This window comes from Mastigoproctus giganteus, chromosome 6 (genome assembly GCF_048544385.1).
Source record: "Mastigoproctus giganteus isolate SK-2022 chromosome 6, ASM4854438v1, whole genome shotgun sequence".
In the NCBI taxonomy this organism is placed as follows: domain Eukaryota; kingdom Metazoa; phylum Arthropoda; class Arachnida; order Uropygi; family Thelyphonidae; genus Mastigoproctus; species Mastigoproctus giganteus.
Window position 1 is genome coordinate 235690624 of NC_143580.1, and position 22077 is coordinate 235712700.

The 22077-nt window shown below is 36.2% G+C and overlaps 1 protein-coding gene across 4 annotated transcripts in view; it reads right to left on the reverse strand.

Moving 5' to 3' along the window:
• Positions 1–259: 259 nt before the first annotated feature.
• DppIII (dipeptidyl peptidase 3) overlaps positions 260–22077 on the reverse strand; it is a 168574-nt gene continuing 146756 nt past the window's right edge. For all 4 annotated transcript variants that reach the window (XM_090376785.1, XM_090376784.1, XM_090376786.1 and 1 more), the window contains 3 exons: positions 19302–19481; positions 4582–4738; positions 260–631 (listed from right to left, as the gene is read on the reverse strand). In XM_090376785.1, the coding sequence (XP_090232911.1) occupies positions 492–631; positions 4582–4738; positions 19302–19481 (477 nt within the window). In that variant the 3' untranslated portion in view covers positions 260–491. The remainder of the gene's footprint in view (positions 632–4581; positions 4739–19301; positions 19482–22077) is intronic.

The window sequence follows — 22077 nt, forward strand, 5'->3', positions numbered from 1 at the left end:
GCACAGCATTGTTATCTATAGTTTGCATGAAGTACAATGAAATAAATTTTTACATTGAAAATAGTGCAAATGTATTATTTATTTTTTGCACAAAGCAGATAAAATAGACTTGTTAAGGTACTGTTTGTTATTCAAAATCTGTAGTAATCTGTTTTTATAGTTTACTGGCTGACTATAAAAGACTACATAGAAAATTGTTTTCCTCTATTAGTTGTTATTGAAAACAATAATTTTGTTAAAATTAAGTAAGCACACAATATTACTGCAAAACGCATTTTATTATTTGGAAAAATTTTGCCTGCAAAGCCACACTTCAAAAATAAAATTTTACAAGGAATTACAAAATTGTACACTACATCAAAATTAGTGAACAAAAGCAGCATACTGCATATACCAAATTAGGACGGAAAAAGGAATGTTTTTGTTATTTATATTTAAATATAAAAATGACTTTAAAAGGAATATCTGTGTTTTGCAATAAATACAGTGCATCAGCAAACAAAATATGGCTGGTTTTTTTCCCATTCTTCAGTTAAGATGCCATCAACCTCATCTCCTTCAAAGCGATCAATCCATGATTTTATCATACCCTCATGTGTTGCATCATAATTTTTGAGAACAACTTTATCACCTGAAAGTACACAAAAACAATTCAAAATAAATAAACATAGAAATTAGATAATATAGAAAATGATTACAATTAGAACTTTTCTTTCTCTAAATAGTTAAATAAATTTTTGAAGAATTTGTAACTTTGATGTGGGGATATCAGTAAATGGTAATTAATCATCCATGTTTCTAAGAGGGAAATGTGTTATTGTGAAAAACTGGAAAACAATACTAGTTTTCTTGTAGTAAATATAAATAAAATAAAAAAAAAATGTTTTGATAAGTATACACACAAGAAAATAAGTTTTATCTCAGGTTTCCAAAGGAAAAGTATGCAAATAAGGAATGTGTTGACTAAAAATATTGTTATGCAAATTAACCTGTATGTATATTACTAAAAATACTGTCAAAGTAAATATCTCATATCATGATTTGCATATAAGGAAAAGAATGTAAAGGATTGCTATTTGACACTGCAACAGAAGCTCCAGTGAAAACAAAATATCAATCTAGAATGAACATCAGAAATGTAAAATCAGCATGCTGATTCTACATTTCAGATCATAGAAATTAGCTGCAACTTCTAATTGATATTAACATCAACTCCTACTGACCTCGCACAGATTGTACAATTGCCTACCAGAATACCAGACACTCCTAACTCTTGATCTTTTTCTCACAAACAATCCTCCCAAGCACATGATCAAGGTGAGTGGTCCTCTAGGCACCTTATATCACAACTTCTGTAATGGAGCCTTTCTTTTGTGGCCATTTCAGCCTCTTGCCGTTTGGCATTATAAGAATAAAAAACTGAATGACTGTGAGATTTATATTCTTCTTTTCCTTGGTTGGATTACTGTTTTAAATCCTTCTGATGTCACTGTTTGCTCAGATCATGTCAGTGAAATTATTCTTGTAGGGATGAAATCCTTTATTCCACACTCCACCTTAAAATTTCATCCTTTACTAAACTTTGGTTTTCCAATATGATAAGAGAAGAGTGTTGCATATCGTAATTGGCTTGTTTCCAAATCTTCAGTTCCATTTGCTGCCTACACCAAAAGCTTGCAACAATTGTAAAGCAGTTATTAATCAGTCCAAATTAAATTCTGAACAGGCTAAGAGTACAAAAATTGCTTCTTCTTCAAATGGTAGTCAGGAATTCTGGTCTGTTTCCAAAGTATTAGTCACAACTTTTGCCCATCTGTAGTAAAACTGGATGATTCTACTGCCAACTCAGCTAAAGATAAAGCCAACCTGCCAATATCCTACTGTTCTTCTAACTCTTGTATTGATGATCTCGGTAAACCACTTCCTACCATTCCTGGAGCACTCCATTCAGTGCCTCCTGTGGTCTTCCGTCAAAATGAGTGGGAGAAGACTGATGTCAGAAGAATTTTGAACAGTCTTGATGCCAAGAAAGCTCCAGATTCTGCTGGTATTTCTCCATTTTTATTAAAATCTGTGCTCCTGATCTTAGTCTTGTTCTGTCACCTTTTTACACTTTCTTATTCCATTAGTGTTTTTTCTTCTGCTTCGAAATTTGCTCATATCCAGCCAGTTCCTAAAAAAAGGATGACAAATCTCTTCCATCCAATTATCATCCCACTGCACTCACTTCCACTCATTCTAAAGTAATGGAGAAACCTTCCATCAGATCAATGATTGCCAATATGGATTCTTTCAGTGTAGCTTCATTGATGATATTCTGGCTTATGTTACCCATTCAGAAAATACAATGGAAAGGTTTGGTGAAACTCAAGCACTTGCTCTTGAAATTTAAAGACTTTTGACCATGTTTGATATAAAGGTCTTCTAAATAAGCTCTCATCTAGATAGCACTAGTTTCCAGATAAACTTCTGAATAACGAATATACCCAAACTCTTTTTTCTTATTATTTTATTTATTTATTATTATTTTTTTTTTTTTTTTTTGGACTGTATATGATGTATATGTACTCTGGTTTCTGTTTGTGATATTGAAACCAGAGCCTGGGTGAGGAAATTCACAAAACGAAAATACCTAACTCAATGCTGAGCAGAAAAATGCTATGGTAAAAAACTTCCTAGCAAGGTAGCAGCATAAATCAAAACTTGAAACCATCAGATATCAAAAATTATGCTTCATGCAAACACTGAGTGCCCTCCCACAAAACTAAAATAAATGTTCTTGTTTATACTCCGGCACGACCACCAGGTCAGTGGAGTTTACAATAAATCAATCAATACAAATGTTAATCGTATTTAGCAGTCGCGGGCTTGAACCCCGGTCCACTCAAAGAATGTGTGCTACTGCACTTGCGCCCTTGACCACATGGCTACGTCAGGCCTATAAATGTATTATTCATTTTATTCCTACGTACTAAGAATTCCACTTAACTTTGAAATGGCAATTTGGAGTATAAGTATTTTATCTTGCATCGATAATAGAAAAGTACAGTCTGTCCTCGTATAGCACGATAGTTGCGTTCCTAGAAACCCTCGTGCAATGCAAAATCGTGCGATATAAACAACAGGCCCTATGGGAAAAGTAGGGTTAGGTGCCGACCACCCAAGATTGAACACACATTTGGAACCAAAACATTACCAAACACAATAAATAATCGGGTAATTTTAATCGTTATAAAATACTTACGTATTTTATAACGATTAAAATACGTAATAAAAATAATATTATATTATAATAAAGTATTTTTAGTATTTTTTTAATACTAAAAAAGCATTTTTACGGATAAAATACGTATTTTATTCGTAAAAAATTTATTATATTAAATAAAATAGTCGTAATAAAATACGTATTTTATAATACGTAAGTATAAATTATAATACGTAAGTCGTAATAAAATATTGCTAATGCTTTTGCTTCTATCGTAAGCAAACTTGCTTTTTGTTTGATTTTCTATCCAAAGAGATGACAGCCGTTCCATCTCTTCCAATTCTTGTGTCTTAATCTAATGGATTTTAATTACACTTTGAGTTGTTCCCGCTATGAAAGTTGTTTTTATTTTCTCCGCATTCTTTGTAATTCTCCGCGTTGCCTCATTTAGGTCTGTAGCATGTGCAATATCACATGGTCTTTCATTTCACTCAAAGCGTTTCACAATTTCATATTTTTTCTCTATCGACAGAAGCGGACTGGCCATAAGCCTTACGGGGGAAACCACGGTGGGCCGGAGGCCAGTGTGATTTTGGCCATAAACCGTAGTATGAGGCCACTACAAATTTTCCCGGGTAAGAATTTTTGACCCAGTCCGCCTCTGTTTATCGATATTGCTTCTTTTTTTTCTCTCTCTGAATCTGCAGTGTCTTAGCCAGGACGCTTCCTTTTCACACTTTTTAAGTATTTTACTAATTTTTAGGGAATAAAGCACAATTACAAAACGAGGAGGCACGCTTGATACACAGAAACAAAGCTGCGCGCGTGTAGCAACTGAATAAACAACACCGTAAAGGCCGAGATACACTATTAACACCTCACATTTTACTAAAGCACATTTCTGGGGGTTACTACCATAAAACAATAAAAACAATTTCCAGTTGCGTTTCTGCTAGTGGAATCTGTTATAAACTGGTAGTAAACTCCATCTAATTGCATTTGCGATTATATCGATAGCTGGAATTGTGTTGGTTTTTACGTTATTATGGTGAAATGTGTTTCCCCTTCACTGATATAAAACACATAAATAGATTTTCAGAATCTTCTTCGTTCCTATCGTGTTGCGTTCAGTTGGGGTGATTCCGCATTCGACTGCCATTTCTTGTAAACACAAAGGCGAATCGTGTATAAGCGAATTCGGTTCGTGTTATATAAGATAACGTTCCCCTATTTATAAATCGTGTATGATCGAATTCGTGTAATGCAAACACATGTTATACGAGGACCGACTGTATAGATAATCTTTTACTAAAAATTCATATTATGAACTACAGTATTGTAATAATTATTAACAAAAAATATTTTAATTTTCTTACCTTCTAAAAAGGCATTTGCTTGGACAAACATTTTACGTGGCTTCTTCCGATCCAGCACAATACTCCTATACCTTAGGAAAGGTCCATCCTCACTTACTTTGGAATATTTATCGAACATGGCCTTAGCTTTGTTAATATCAGCAGTAGCTTTATACACCTGCAAATATTACATGAAACTCTACGTAAGTGGTTCAAGGTGAACAAATTATTTTTTTTGAACTAATAAAAAAAAAAAATCCAAATTAAAATTAATTTAATGACATGATGAGATAATTTATACTGAATCTCTGCAATTGGAAACAAAAGTGCTATTTATTTCTTCTCTGGATTTGAGGTGTGAAAACATACAATGAATGATAATTTGGGACAGCTATCAGTTAAATATTAAATTTAATAACTGTATTGAATATTACCAGATGCTTAAACAAAAAAATATTTTGATGCATTACTAGCCATCATATCAATCAAGTAGATATCATGGTTATGTAAACTGATAATCAGCTATTAGCCATCTAAAGAGATTATGCAAAAATACCAAGCAACACATTTCATTAAATAAATTAAATTTTGAAGTAACTACATTTCTAAAGACATCAAGTGAGTACCATTACATTTAACCTGTTTGGTTTGAAGTTACAGGATGTAAACTTTGCACCAGACCAAATATAACCACAGTGCTCTGAACACACCAGTGTTATTTTTTTTATTTTTTTATTTTTTGATTTGGTAGTTGTTGGCGCATCGGCTTCTGTGGCCATATTGCACCTCCCAAGGTTTTTGCAGTACTTTGATCCAAGCCCGAGGCGGGAATCGAACCCGCGACCTTTGGGTTGCCGGGCAGGTACTTTACCCACTCGGCTAGCCCGGTCGGCACCAGTGTTATGAGAGGGTCCATCAAGACAATATCACCAATGAGAATATCACAAGTTTTATGCCAAAATTTTCTGATAGTATTAAGATGGGCAGGGTTGTTAACAAAAATCAAGATGTTTCTACAACAAAACTTAGATAAATTATATAAGTAGCCCAATAAATAGCAATTACGTTTTAATGTTAGTAAATTGCAAGGTCTAGTTGTAATCCAAAGTTAACATGTTCACTGTTGCTCATGAATATACGTTTCGAATGGCACCCAAGTGCTGTGACATGTAGTCATTCTTAAGTATGCAATAAACAAGTGTTGTAAAAGTAAACACACAGAAATTAACTGCTTGATATCAGCACACTGACTGAACCCAGTGCTATTTTCATCAATACAGGTAGTTCCTGACTTTACGAGCTAATTTGTTCCTAGTGTGTGCTCGTAAAGCTGGAATTTATATCCCTTAGATGTAATATTAAATACAGAGTTACGTTCTCAACAATGAAATTTGACCATAGTAATGTTAAATAAAGGTGAACCAAACAATAGTTTACGCTTAAACCATGATTTATTTATCCAAAGAAATGAAAACATAGCCTTTAAAAATCAGGCAAATTATAATAATAAAGAAATTATTTATGTCATACAAATGTTAAAAAGAATGTTTATTCTTCACCGTCGACATGCACACTCGCTGATGGTTCTTCACTCGTTGTTGGCTCGGCACTCATTGGTTTGTTGGAAGCACAAGGAGTCGTTTTCTTCTTCGGAAATGCTTCCAGAGTCGTTTGTTTCCAAGGCAGGCTTCTCTTTTCTTTATAAATTTCACAATAGCATGCATAAGCATTTTTTAAAATCTATAGCAACTTTTCTAGTGTGCTCAAAATTTTAATCTTGTGACTCGAAAATCTCAATTGCTTTTTCTATGTGGTAAAAAGCTTTCTCAAGCCCCTTGAGAGTGAAGTAATGAACAGAAGTTTCAGCTGTTAAATCTTCTATCTCAGCTTCTTTACATTTTGTCATTTTAAGGAGGTCTTCATTTGTAAGCTCTCCATTGTGTGTTTCAAGCAGATTAGTAACGTCAGTTGTAGAAACCTCAAGCTTCAATTGGTTAGCAATATTAATGACAGCTTCTCATTTTGTATAAACATCAGTTTATTGATAATTTTTTAAGGATTTAAAGAACCAGCAAAGAATCAACAAATATCAAATATTAACAGAATCGAAAATATCAACATTAATTGCAATAAATAAATGCTAAACATTCATAAATACAGTATTTCAAATGCACGCAGTGTATTAATGTATTGTATAGCTATGCACGTGGTTTGAAATGCTCTATTTATGAATATTTAGCAGTTATTTATTGCAATTAATATTGATATTTTTGATTCTGTTGATACTTTTTTGAAAAAAAGGGCTTGTAAACCCAGGAACTCGTAAAGCGGGAACTGCCTGTAGTTGGTTAGTATTATTTTATTTGGTTAATGTTTACAAGCGGGTACCCCTTCCGACTGATCATTGCGAGTAGCAGTGATTGACATGCCTAACCCACCTTAAGCAAAGAATCAACAAATATCAAATATTAACAGAATCGAAAATATCAACATTAATTGCAATAAATAAATGCTAAACATTCATAAATACAGTATTTCAAATGCACGCAGTGTATTAATGTATTGTATAGCTATGCACGTGGTTTGAAATGCTCTATTTATGAATATTTAGCAGTTATTTATTGCAATTAATATTGATATTTTTGATTCTGTTGATACTTTTTTGAAAAAAAGGGCTTGTAAACCCAGGAACTCGTAAAGCGGGAACTGCCTGTAGTTGGTTAGTATTATTTTATTTGGTTAATGTTTACAAGCGGGTACCCCTTCCGACTGATCATTGCGAGTAGCAGTGATTGACATGCCTAACCCACCTTAGGGTGGTTAGGCATGTCACGGGGTATCGTGACTCACACGGAAATAGCTGATGGCTATTTATGTGTGAGTCATGATTTAATCCATTGCAGAACCTGTGGAATGTTTTCCAAGGTCAACCTCGTGACTAATCATAGCTCACCTGGGGATTCTTTTCTTTGTGATTGATGTAAGGAGTGCACTGATCTTAAATTACAATTTGGTGTACTGATGGAACAATTTGAGTCACTGAAAAAAATGGGTGCTTGCCCTCGAGAATAATGCATCTGGGAGCTTGTTGGGGACTCAAGACTCCAGCAATCTACCAAGTGATGCACTCCTGATTTGGGTCTCAAAACAGAAAAACCAAGTGCAAACTACACTGGTTCAAAAGGACTTTGTTTTATTAGGAGACTATTGTCAGGGAAATGGGGAATAGAATATTTTTTGTAATAAGGATAGGCGGAGTAGAACCAGGGTGTCTGCTGGGAGCAACTATTAATGATGTCACCAACAGATTGTCAGATTTTAAAAGCGGTAAAGAGAATATTATTATTCACGTGGGAACTAATGACATTAAATGCACACGATCTGACGATTGGTTGAAAAAATACAAGACCATGCTGAGGAAATGCCGTGAGCTAGGCCACAAATGTCTATGTGTCTGCAATTTTGCCCAGACATGATAGGAGATATTATATGTTAAAAGCCTTGTGGATTAACTCAAGACTTGAAGGACTCTGCAAGGCTTTTTGGGGGAAATTTCTATCAGCTTTGCCCACAGTTGTAGGTAGAAGGAATTTGTTTTGTAGAGACGGGATACACATAAACAAAGGTGGTGCAAACGTTTTTGCCAGTATTATTGAGTATACCTTAAAGGTTCAGGGAAACTGCTAGTTAGGGGAGGGTGATGTGGGTAATACTGACATGCGTTTATCTGATAATATTGGTCAAAGTAACTCTTGCATACCTCAAGAGTTCTTATGTTTCCCCAACTGGACATATTATCTAGATGTTCTGGGGCAGAAACGTTTCAAGTGAGTGGGTAGCTAATGCCAGGGAAGAGAGCCTAAAAAACTTCAAGGGTTGTGTTAGGGTTGTTAAATATACAAGAACAGTAAGTCTTCATTGTTTATATAGTAATGTTAGAAGTGTCATCAATAAAATTAAGGAATTTGAACTGCTGGTTAAAACAAGTAGCGCGGAGCATGATAGGGCTTACAGAAACATGGTGCCACCTGGAAATAGGGGACGAGGAGTTTCAGTACGGCTTGTATAATGTATTTAGGAAGGATAGGGTAGATAGAAGGGGTGGTGGGGTAATGCTTCTTATCAGAAGCAGCCTGTGTGCGACGATATCTTTCCCGGATTCAGATGTTTCACGTGCTATTATAGAATCTGTATGGTGTGAGATAGTTGGAAACAAAGGTATAATGCGAGTAGCAGTAATCTACAGACCAGGTGATTGTGAAGATTATGACGAAAGCCCCTACATGCAAATGGAATAGGCAAGTAAGCGTCAATGTCTTATTATGGGTGATTTCAATTTGCCTCTAATTGATTCGAGAAAATGAGAAGGAAACTCGACATGGGGGACAAAATTTTTAAATTAGCATTAGCATTAGTAGAGGCATTTGATGCAAGAAAGCAAGCTTATGCAGCATCAGCCAAAAAAAAAAATAAATAAATAAATAAAAAATAACCACTTCCACTTCACCCCTCTGTTCGTTCGAAATACCTGTCCAGCTGAGCCTTAAACTTATTTAGGCTATCAACTTCCACGACAAGGGATGGAAGTCTGTTCCACCAACCAACCACCCGCTGGCTAATGGCAAATTTCCTCACGTCTATCCTACATCTGTCTTTCCTCAATTTGAATTTATGCCCTCTCAGGTGATTATTCTGAGCAAGAGGAAGAATCCCATCAGCACTGACCATGCTCAAACCATTCAAGGCTTTATACACCTCTATCAGATCACCTCGCAGGTGCCTAGTTTCCAGACACTGTAATTTGCAAAACTTAGGCCTTTCTTCGTAAGAGCACCCCTTTGTTCCATTCACCAATCTTGTTGCCCTTCTCTGTACTCGTTCCAGCATCTCTACATCCTTCTTGAAATGAGGCCTCCAGACCTGTATACAGTACTCTAGGTGTGGCCTGATCATTGCCTTATACAAGGGAATAATCACCTCCTTATCCCTGCTAGAAAAATTCCTATATATCATCGACAGTATACCATGAGCTACTCTTGCAGCCCATCTGCACTGCTCAGAAAACTTCATATCTGACTGCAGAACCACCCCCAGGTCCCTTTCATTCTCTACCACTGTCAGTGTAGTACCACAGAGTTGATACGTTGATCTGGGGTTGCTGTTTCCCATGTGTAGTACTTTACATTTGTCAATGTTAAACTTCATTTGCCACCTCTCAGCCCATCTGCTCAACCTTTCCAGATCCTGTTGCAGTAGCATAGTGTCAGTAGTGTCCTTGACAACCCTGCCAACCTTCGTATCGTCTGCAAACTTGGACATTAAGCTTGATATACCATCATTAATATCATTTATAAATACAGAAAACAATAATGGACCCAAAAATGAACCCTAAGGGACTCCACTAATAACATTAGTCCACGATGAGCAGTGTCCATTGATTACCATTCTCTGTCTTCTCCCCCTCAACCATCCCTTTATCCATAGCAGCAATTTGCCTTCAATGCCACACTGCTCCAAAATGTGCAGCAGTCTTCCATGTGCAACAGTATCAAAAGCCTTTCTAAGATCCAAGTATATAATATCAAAGCTATTCCCTGCATCCAGTTCTTTTGTGACTGCATCATAATATCCAATCAAATTGGTCAGGCAAGACTTCCCCTTAACAAAACCATGCTGTGTCTGAGATATAACTGAAGTCTTGACTAGATGATCCTGCAGTGCTTCTTTAACCAGTGCCTCCATTAATTTTATGGGAACAGAAGTTAACTAACAGGTCTATAATTACTTGTGTCGCCCTTTGATCCTCCTTTGTGAATTGGGGTCACATTTGCACATCTCCAGTTCATGGGTACTTCCCCTGAGTCCAAGGAAGCTCTCATAATTATGGCTAAGGGTTTGCTTACTTCCTTTGCTGCCTCCTTCAATATATCTGGATAGATCCCATCCACCCCAGGTGCCTTTCTTGTATTTATCTTCAACAATTTCTCCTCCACTTTACTCTCAGTTATTACAAGATTCTCTAGCTTACTGCCAGAGTTGAATACACCTCTGGCATTCCCCTCGCTGAATAACTCCTCATGTGTGAATATCGATGCAAAATATTCATTTAGTTTGTTAGCTACCTGAGCAGGATCATCAACAGTTGACCCATCGATATCAAGTGGACCAATCTGATTCATCCCCTTCCTTCTAGAGTTTACATAAGTAAAGAACTCTTTGCTGTTTTTCTTTGCATCCCTTGCCAAAGATTTCTCGTAATGTGCCTTCGCCTGCCTAACCTCCTTTGTAACTTGGTTACAGATCAACTTGTATCTATCATAGGCTTCTGTGTCACGTGTTAATTTGTATGTATCCCATGCATTTTTCTTCTCTACCATATGTCTCATTAGTTCATTTGACATCAACTTAGGCCTAAACCTTGAACAATATTTTTTAGTTGGTATGTAAAGCCAAGTAGTTTCCAAGATAAGTTCTTTGAATGCTTCCCATTTTGAATTTGCTGTTGGTAACATCATCAGTTGGTCCCACTGTATAGAATTTAAATACTCTCTCAGTCCATCGTAGTCGCCTTTACGAAAGCAATAACCCTTCGCTTTACCCCTAATGGTAGTTACCTCTTTGAGTAAATCCCACTTCAGCACACTGTGATCACTGCCACCTAGTGGTTCATTTACCTGCAGATTCTTTATGCATGAAGAATCACTACTGGTAATCAAGTGAAGAGTATTACTCCCTCTAGTTGCCTCCCGAACATGCTGATGTAGAAAACAATCATCCAATAAATCCACAAAAGCCTTGCTAGTGTGAATTAACTAGATGACTGTTATTTGTATCAACATGTCAGGGAAAGTACTAGAAAAAAGAATATCCTAGACCCCATCATCACCCATGAATCAGATGACATAACAGGGCTGACAGTAGAGGAACCAGTAGCAGGAAGTTTTCATGGAGTTCTACGGTGGATGATGAAGAGAGAGGTAGCAGTAGTAAAAGGCAAAGGAATGGGTTATAATTTCAGAAAAGGAAATTACGATGGCTTAAGGTACTACATAGCCTCTATTAACTGGGTAGATATTGCAATGAGAACTGTGGTATGCTTTTAAAACATTAATCACAGATGCCTTGAATGCATATTTGCCATTAAAAAAATACTCTGCGAGGAGGGTTCCAAGTTGCATGAATAGTGAAGTTGCCACATCACTTGAGCAGAAAAAGGTGGCATGGAAAAGTTATAGAGCAATAAAAAGTACTGAAGCCTATAACAGCTACAAGATGATCTGTAATAGAGCCACAGAAAAGGTTTGACAGGCAAAGGTAGTTTATGAGAAATCGCTGCTAGCAAACAGAGCAAAGAGGGGAGATAAGGAATTCTTCACATATATAAATGCATATATAGAAGAGCAGGACAAATCAGATCGGACCTTTACATAAGAGAAAGGGGATAGTATTAAATACACCAGCTGCCATTGCAGATGAACTCAACAGTTATTTTGCATCGATATTTACAGAAGAAAAAACCTTTCGTGCCAATGGGAACTTGTGGGAGCGAAGTTGAAAAATATGTAATTAATGATATTGAAATTTCGCAAGATTATTTAATGAAAAAACTTTCGAGCCTACAGGCCAGTAAGGCTCCTGGAGTTGATGGAATATACCCTATAATCTTAAGGAAGGCGGCAAGTTTCCAGGTGGTAGATGACTTTCATCAACCGGTGAAATACCACCACTTTGCTTAGTACCCATGCACGGTACTAAGTACTATAGGTTTTGATACCTTTCGTGTTTGGGATTTTCATAAAAAAAAAAGTGAGTGCATTGAACCATTGAGGCTAATTATGCGAGCATCACTAGACTCTGGGGAGATTCCGTTGGATTGGAAAAGTGCCAATGTATCTCCCATATTTAAGGGTGGTTCTAAGAGTGAAGTGGGAAATTATTGACCTGTCAGTCTGACTTCAGTGGTAGGGAAAATCATGGAGGCAATGATCAAGGGTGGAATTCAGGTTCATTTGGATCGAATTGAAATTCTGAAGGATACTCAGCATGGTTTTGTAAAGGGAAAATCATGTTTAACAAATCTGGTTAGCTATTTTGAAAGGGTCACTCATCAGCTGAATTTAGTGAATAATTTCGACATTGTTTATTTAGATTTCAAAAAAGCTTTTGACTCAGTCCCACATGAGCGGTTGCTTTATAAACTGGAACTGGTTGGAATCACTGGGAAAATCCTTAGATGGATATCAGGATGGCTTCAGGGCAGGAGGCAGAGGGTTGTGATAAATGGCTATTCCTCAGATTGGTTTGATGTAAGAAGTGGGGTTCCCTAAGGATCAGTATTAGGACAACTGTTATTTTTAATTTTCATAAACGACATCGATGAAGGGATAGAGGGTGCGATGTCTAAATTTGCAGATGATGATGATGTTAAAATTGGTAGAGTAGTTAATGATCACTGTCAAGCTGAGCTTCTTCAGAGAGACCTATATAGACTTCGGAATGGTCAGAAAAATGGCAGCTATGCTTTAATCCAACAAAGTGTAAAGTATTACTCCTGGGAAACAGTAATCCCAAAATAACTTACTCACTTGGTGGAGTTCAACTAAACCCAGTATTGGAGGAAAGGGACTTGGGTGTTACGATACGGCCAGACATGAAATTCTCTGAGCATTGTAAACAGGCTGCAAGTAAGGCCCATGATGATGATCTATCAAACTTTTGTAAGTAGAGATAGGGATGTGATAATCCCATTATATAAGGCTTTTGTTAGACCACACTTGGAATACTGTGTTCAAGTATGGAGACTTGCACCTAAAGAAAGACTGAGCTTCTTAAAAGGGTGCAAAGACTGGTAATTCGCCTGGTGAGATCGGCAAAAGGGCGTCCTTATGAAGAAAGACTTTGAATATGTGGGTTGCAGAGTTTGGAAACTAGACACCTTAGAGGAGATTTGATTGAGGTGTTTAAGGCTCTGAGAAGCATCAGTAAAACGAACGAGGATGAAATTTAACATTATAAATGATGCTAGAACTAGGGGACATAAATTCAAGTTACGGGGGGTGAATGTTTAGATTGGACTGCAGGAAGTTTTATTTTAGCCAGCGAGTTATAAATTACTGGAATAAGTTGCCTACATGGGTGGTAGAGGCTGACAGTTTGGGGAAATTCAAAAGTCATCTGGATAGTACTTTCGGGTGAGGGAAACGCATAGGATGATAGGTTTAATTTCCTTTTCTTTTATTATTAGTGTTTTTTATCTTTGTTTTATTTGGGGTTTTTTTTTTTTTTTGGCTGGTGCAGCATAAGCCATAGGCTTTCTTGCACAATGCGGCCATTACTAATACTAATTTGTATAATGCTTCCTTAAATTTATTTCAAAATTTTCTGGCTGAAAGCATATTTTTGCATGTCTATCCTACAGCCATCCTTTCTCAATTTAAGTTGATGTCCCCTTATATGTATTATTTCTGCACTGCTCAGAGAATTTCTGTCAGACTGTACAATCAACCCTAATTCTCATTCATTTTCTGCCACTGTGAGTGTGGTACCAATAAACTGGTATGTTATCCTGGAATAACTTATTCCCATATCAAGTACCTTGCATTTGTCAATGTTAAACCTTTAACTGTACTTGTCAGCCCATCTGCCTAATATTTCTAGGTCTTGTTATGGTAACATACCTTGATTACTGTCGTTAACCACCCTGCCAACTTTCACCCCACTTGCGAACTTAGACATTGAGCATTATATGCCTTCAACAATATTTATTAATGAATATTGAAAATATTAGTGGGCTCAACAATGAAACACAGGGAACTCCATTAATAACAGTAGTCCAAGAAGAGCAATGCCCATTTATAACCATCCTGTCTTCTGTCACTCGACTATTTGTTTATCCATAGCAGTAACTTATCCTCACATGTAAAAGATGGCAGTCTTTTACATGTGAAGGTAAGTCGTCTAAAGCTTCACTAACTCTAAGTATACAATGTCAAAATTATTTTTTTAACCCAGATCATTTGTTACTCCTTCACAGTAGTTCACCAAATTGGTCAGACCAGTTCTCCCCTTAACAAATCTATGCCATGATTTCTGCATAATTGCATTCCTGCCAAGATTATCCTGTAATATTTCTTTAACCATGATTTAATTATTTTCTCTGGAACAGAAGTCAAGCTTATGGTCTATAATTGCTCACATCACCCTTTGCTCCCCTTTGTGAATACCTCCAATCTACAGGAACCTCCCCTGAATCCAAGCATGCTCTCATAATCATGGACAAAGGTTTGAACTGGATAGATCCCAGGTGCCTTATTTACTTTTAGCTTCAGCAATTTCTCTTGCACTTTCTTCTCAGTTATATCAACATCATTTAGCTCCCATTTATAGCTTGGTGTAATTCTAGTGTTCCCATCCCTATAAACTTCTTCCCACGCAAATGGAGATGCAAAATATTTATTCAGTTTATCAGAAACCTGAAAGCATCATTAACTTATGACATTCATATCTAGTGGGCCAATTTGGTTCATCCCTTTCCTTTTGTTGTTATCATAAGCAGAGAATTCTTTCCTACTTTCTTTGCATTCATAGTCAGACTTCTTATAATCTTTTGCCTAATGAATTTGCCTTATTGAATTGATTGCAGACCACTTTGTACGAACTGTAGGCATCTGTATCACCTGATAATTTATATGCATTTATATGCTATTTTTCTTCTCTAACACTATTGGTTCATCTAATATCCATTTAGGCCAACCAGGAATAATATCTCTTAGTTGATATAAAAACTTAGTAGCTTCTATTCTTCCCATTTGAATTTGCAGTTGGTAACTGGTCCCAATTAAGGGAATTCAAAAATTGTCTACAAATATTTTAGTCCCCTTTACAAAAGTAAAATCCCTTACTTTCACCTTTGATAGCTATATCTTTAAGAAAATTCCACCTCAATATATTATAATCACAGCTGCCCAGTGGTTCCTTTATCTAGATATTCTTAATGCTGATGATTAGATCAAGTGCTATTTTTCCTGTTGCCTCTCTAACATGCTACTATAGTAAAGTCATCCAATAAATTCAGAAAAATTACACTACTGCATGAGTGACCAACTCACAAGTTCCAATCAATATCTGTAAAGTTAAAATTCCCCATTATAAGACATTCTGATTTGTTGTCCCACTCTGTTTGCCTGTATAATTGTTCATTATACTCAGTCTTTTGCATATAGCAGCCTCCTACTCATTTTCTTGTTTTCATTTTGCCAATGCTTATGTTACATCAAACTGACACAATATTGCACTGGTCACCCACATCATCTGGGTGCACTACCTTAGATTTTATGTACTTCTTAACCAAGCACACAGCTCCTCCATCCCTCTCCTTTCCACATTGTATTCAGCATATTCAAATTCTGCGTTCCTTATGTCTGAGTATCAACATGCTTCCAATATTACTGAGTTTCACTGTATATATAAATGAGAGTAGTTTCAGATGTTCAGCATCATTAAAAAAATAAAAGTTGAATCATCACTGAAAATTTTTGAAATTTTCAGTGATAAATTTCGAACAGTAGCTCAGATCCTTTCCAAAATTTCTGGATGTACAGTCGGACCTCCATATAACGAAATCGATCGCTCCCTTGAAAAAATTCATTATACAGAAATTTTGTTATAAAGAAATATGATCTTTTCAACAATGAAAAATACTGTAAATTCAGAAATATAGTAAAAGATGAGAAAGAAGTGGGAAGGAATAAATTTTCTAATGTTTTAAAACAATTTATTAATACATACATATTAAGCAATGACAACTTACATGATGCCCACAATTTATTAGTACACATTTAAGAATTATGTCATAAAATATATGGTTATTTTTTTTTGTACACTGGATTCTACTGTACACTGTTCATAAAAATGTTCGCATTTTTTTAAAAACTTTAACCACTCAGATATATTTTCTGTTAACTTTTCTTCCTACTGAAGGCCTCGAAGCAAAGTTTCAAATGTTGCCGAGATTTGTTTGGTAAATTTAATATTGCCCTCATTTTCATCCAACTCATCATCAATATTGTCACTAGTTCTTTAAATATGCTCCAAAACATTGAGAGTCACGCGGATATTCAGCTACTATGACATCATTATCAGCTCCTAAAAATTTGTCAAGAACAATTTCTCCACTGTTCAAACCTCGCTTGGAACTCTTCCTAAGATTGCTCAATGTCATGTAGTAGTTCATCCTTCTCATTTCTGTTAATTAGCATTTTAGCAAAATAATTTTTAATCATTGTTTCCGTCACATCTTGACTCCACACTTTTGCCAACTTTGATAAGCAAATCCATAATAGAATCTATAGGTTGGTTGGTTGGTTTCTATTCTCAGTATAATTTTTTTCAGTATGTGCCTTCAGTAGCACACTTTCAAATTCTTCATAATGCCTTGGTCCATTGGCTGCAGCTTAGACGAGGTATTCAGAGGGAAGAAAACAAGCTTCACACTTGTAAGTTTCAAAATTACCAAGTGAAGGTGAGCAGGGCAGTTGTCGACAATCAAAGCGATTTTTCTGTTTTCTTTTGTCATCTTTCCATCGAAATTTAAAATCCATGGCTCAAAAATTTCGCTTGTCATTCAAGGTTTTTTGTTGTAGTTGTAGTCCAACTCTAATGACTTTACTCCTTTGAAACATCGGGGTTATTTACTTTTGCCTATTACCAAAAGCTTCAGTTTTTCATTACCAGCCATATTTGCAACCAAGAGTGTAACTCTCCTTACTATTTTTACCACCTACACGTTTATCACCTTTAAAAGTCAGTGTCTTGTTCGGCAAACATTTAAAAAATAGACATGTTTCATCAACGTTGAATACGTCTTTGGACTCTCAGTCCTCCATAATTTTTTTCAAAACTGTTTCTTTCCAATGGGTATAGTCTACTTCGATTGCAACAACATGTTCATCAGAAATACTAACTTTTTCGAGTAAGCCATAACGCTCTTTAAATTTGTCCAGCCAACCAGAACTGGCTTGGAATGTTTTGCGCTCCAGAAAAGATGCATATTCCATATCCTTTTCTTTTATTAATAGCACTGATATCAGCATGCTTTGGTCTCGAATCAACTTTATACACTTAAAAACCGCTTCATCTACATCTTCCCAAAGGTAAAATTTAACACGCTTCAGACTGGGTCCCATTTCCTCAAACAGTTTGAGAATAGAAACAGGGTTTTTCAGAATGGTTGACACACTACTGGCAGAGGCACCAAATTTTAAAGCAATTTCTTTTTTTTTTTAACGCCGCGATCTACACTATTAAGCACTTCCAATTTTTCACACTACACTCAAGATTTGTTTTTTTGTTATTTGGTTTTTAGGAGCATTAGCAACTAAGGCCATATTGCTCCAGGGATATGCGGCGGTCATTCCCTGACCTTTCCGCATCCTCCGTATTTGGCAGTCACAGGCTCAAACCCCAGTCTAATCAAGAAGCGCGTGCTACACACTGCTGCTTCTGCCCACCTGGCTACACTACACTCAAGGATTTCCTCTTAGACACTGTAAGATTACTTGCACAGCAGTTAAAACAAAGCTGAAATTCGGGACCACTTGTACCCTACCATGTAAACAGAGACAGGTGAAATTTAGTGGAAGTGTGGATGACTCATTTCTTCGAAACGACAGATGAATTTCCAAGATAAAGGAAAATCACTCTCTCCTAATTCTCTAATAGGATGCTTATGGTAAATGCTTATAGGTTGACCAGAGCCAGTGCCCATGTTAGGAATATGTCTTAATCTTTGCCAATGGCTGTGGATAGCTGAACAGTGGGACTTCTTGGCATAGTAGTGTAAGTTGTATAGGTTTTACTCCTTTTTAGCCATTGCTGATCCTGCTGCTGGACAAAGGCCTCTCCCAAGCTTCCATCTTTTTCTATCCTGCACCGTGGTTGGCCAGTTTCCTCCTGCAGGGTTTTACAGGCACTATTAAATTGTAAAATGTTTTAGCTCTTAATTCGTGGAATTAAAGCCTTTAGCTATTAAAAGCTAAATAGATTAATGCTTAATCCTTTTAGCTCTTAATTCATGCTTTCTACGGCATCAGCTTTATTGCCTAATGGCCAGAGGTGCGAACCCATCTCTTTCGAAATCAGTTCGTTATATGGAAATTTTCTTCAATGTAATGACCAACGGGAAATCAAAAAAAGTTTGCTACATAGAAAAATTCACTATATGGAAGTTCGTTAAAGAGAGGTCCGACTGTATTTAGAATATTTTCAGGTAACCTTTGTACCAATTTCTTATCAACAATTAGCTTCACTTTCCCTGTACACCTGTTCTTCCACTTAAAAATGACTGCCACACAAATCTCACTTAATAGCTATCCATCAGGTGAAGTTTTGGTAAATACATCTTGAGTACAGTATAAAGTTTTAACTCTCAAAGTGTATTATCTGATAACTGAATTGCCTGAAATGTAATGCAATGCAGACATTAACTGAAAATTATATTGCGCACTTGCACAGCACCAAGTAAATATCTTGAAATCTGTAGTAAATTGAAGCAAAAACAGAAGCTACATCACCATTTTGAAAAAAATTAGCAAGGAAAATTAAATCAGCAATATGATCCAACATTCAAATTCAGAAATGGGGAAGGGAGAAGATGGTATTATTTCAATCAATAAAATTTAACAAAAGGAGAATTCAAAATATCCTTATTAAAAACATTAAAACTGAAACACTGCATTTCTTACTTGTAACTTCTGAAGGAATTTTCCAATTGCAGGTTTTCCAACAGAAGTAATCTTACTACGATCCATTGTGAGCAAGAGATCTGGTTTGCCATCAACACCATCTACCTTATTTATAAGAACAAAGCCTTCTGCTGCCTCTAATAATACTTGGAGGATAACGTAACGGGCATGTGTATGAGCCTAAGGAAAAGCAGCACAAAAAAAAAAAAAAATCCAAAAAGTTATAAATATCAACTTTTGAGTTTTAACAGAATTTAAATATGGTTTAATTATATATACAATGTTACTAAAACTAAATTACTGTATTCTAAAGTATAATATCTTGTGACACAAAAGATATAATAATGAGTATTTCCATGTGAAATGTCAGAAAAGCTTAACATGATTTAGTTTCTTGTCTTTGTGTGCATATCCACAAATTCACACAATTCATATTATAACCCTACCTTTCTCCCAGAAAAATACAATGCATTTACGTGGCAGTTATACAAGGAGATGATTATGCATTACCATATCATTCTAAAGTAAGATATGGCATAATCTTATTATCTTAATATTATTCTCTATGATCCAACACCTTCACACCACTGTATAGAAGCTTTCAAGGCAGTTGTGTGAAAATTTGCAAACTGTTTTGTAGTAGAAATTACTTATTTGCAGATGAACAAAGTGTTCCTATGCAGAATGTATATAAATAGGAATCTCCATTACCTGGTTCCAAATAAACTGAAATTATGCTATCTAATTATGGTATGTATTTTTGTCATAACTGAAGTAAATCTATGGTAAAAGTGCACAGGATGGTGGTATATTATCTCTGGTAGGAGAGAGAGAGAGAGAGAGAGAGAGAAATAAGCCTGATGGATATAAATATAAAATATTAAGGTTTAACAGAAGGCCAGTTCTCACAAGCTTACTTTGAGACAGTGTGTTGTAAATTAATGGAATAAGTTAGCTGCCAAGGTGTCCAAGGCAGAGAGTTTGGCTAAGTACAGCTGAGAATGGATAATCACTTTATGGTAATGATGAAAGTATGAGCATTTGGATTTTTTAAATTTTTATTTGGCAGATAAATGAAAATTAAATTTTTCTGTTTATACTCCAGGATGATCACAGTCAGAGGTGTTCAAAAGATAGAGAGAGAGAATACAAGAAACGCACCATATTTAAGACTCGGTCACTCAAAGCAAATGTTTTATGGCAGATGCCAAAAAACTTTGCTCCCTTGCATCTAATAATAAGCATGTCATACTTCCAGAAACATGGTGAAATATGTGAATTTGTGAAACACAAGGATGAGACCACTTTATATAAACATCATAACTTCAGATTAGCTTAGTCATTACAGATAAAACAAAATATTACATGGAAATTTGTTGAGCTATGAATGGTGTCCAGAATGATCTGCATTGTGTATTAGTACTGGCAATATAGCAAAGAAGACAAAGGCTTTTGCTACACCAGCAAAAAAAAAAAAAAAAAACTGTGTTTTCCTCTTCCCACACGTGTTTTCCTTTTCCTCTTCCCAGATGGCCTTTGAATTGCCCCAGACTATCAACTTCAACCAAGTGATTGGAAGGTGCCTCCAATAATTAAATGGAATCAATGATTCTTCTTAGTTTGAATTTACACCCTCTTGGTTCTAGCATCATTTAATACTGTGAAAATTCCCCTCTTCATTCATTTTACTATCCCCTTTCAGAACTTTATAAGTGACAGTCAGAGCCCCCCCCATCATGGTACTTAGTTACCAAGCCCACATTCAAAGTCTCCTCATATGAGTGTTTGGATTGAGATGTCACCTCATCCAAGGTCTAACATAGTACATATGATATGGGTATATTTTAAAGTATTAATCAAATGATCCACTGGAAAATCAAGTATGGCATATAAACCTGAGTGCACGCGTGCGCGTACCGTGGTGAACATGTGCTCGAAGGTGCTCCTGAAATTTATCAGTTTTAAATGGTTTTGTAAAGCTATTCAATGGTGATTTTTCGTCTACCAGGGACTAAACTCACAGAGGATCTGTAGATCTGGACACACTGCATCAGGTCGTCAGATTCAAGGTAATTTTTATAATTTTTATCGTTGTTTCCATCTCTGACAAAGAAAGTCACTTGTGCCAGCTTCAGTTGCAGAGAAGGTCAGCACCCCCCCCCCCCCCCGTTGATCGTCTCCTGCTCTTTGCTTAATGCTAGCCGCCCCAGGGCACACTTTCGAAGCGACCTTCTTACGTTTACTCAGTTTAACGTAAAAATGTGGAAGGTATTTTTATCTTTCACCAACCTTGTTAAGCCCGCTTTGACATTACATTTCAGTTTACTCAGCATGGGCGAAAATTTGGTGTGTACCGGATGTCTCAAGCAAGTAGATTTTCTACTTGTATGTTCTTCCTGTAAGTAGGCATGTCTCTGCAGACCTTGTAGCCCATATTTGGATGTCAAAAAGCTTGCAAAGAAAATTAAACTTGCATGGAAATGTGATGTTTGCAAAATGATCAATAATGACAGCGACAAATTTGACACAGCACATCCCACCTTTTACAGAAAACATTCGGAACAGACTGAGCCCATTGGTTGTGATGAACTGAGAATTCTTGTGAACTCAATTCAAGTCACGGTTACGGATTTGGTATCTGGACTAAATCAGTTAAAAGATGCTCACATGCATCTGACAGAGAATGTAGTCGCAAAACTTGAACATCAGCATACAATGACAATGGAAAGTAATTCCACCATCATGGATGCATTTGTCAGCAATTCCGAAATTGTAA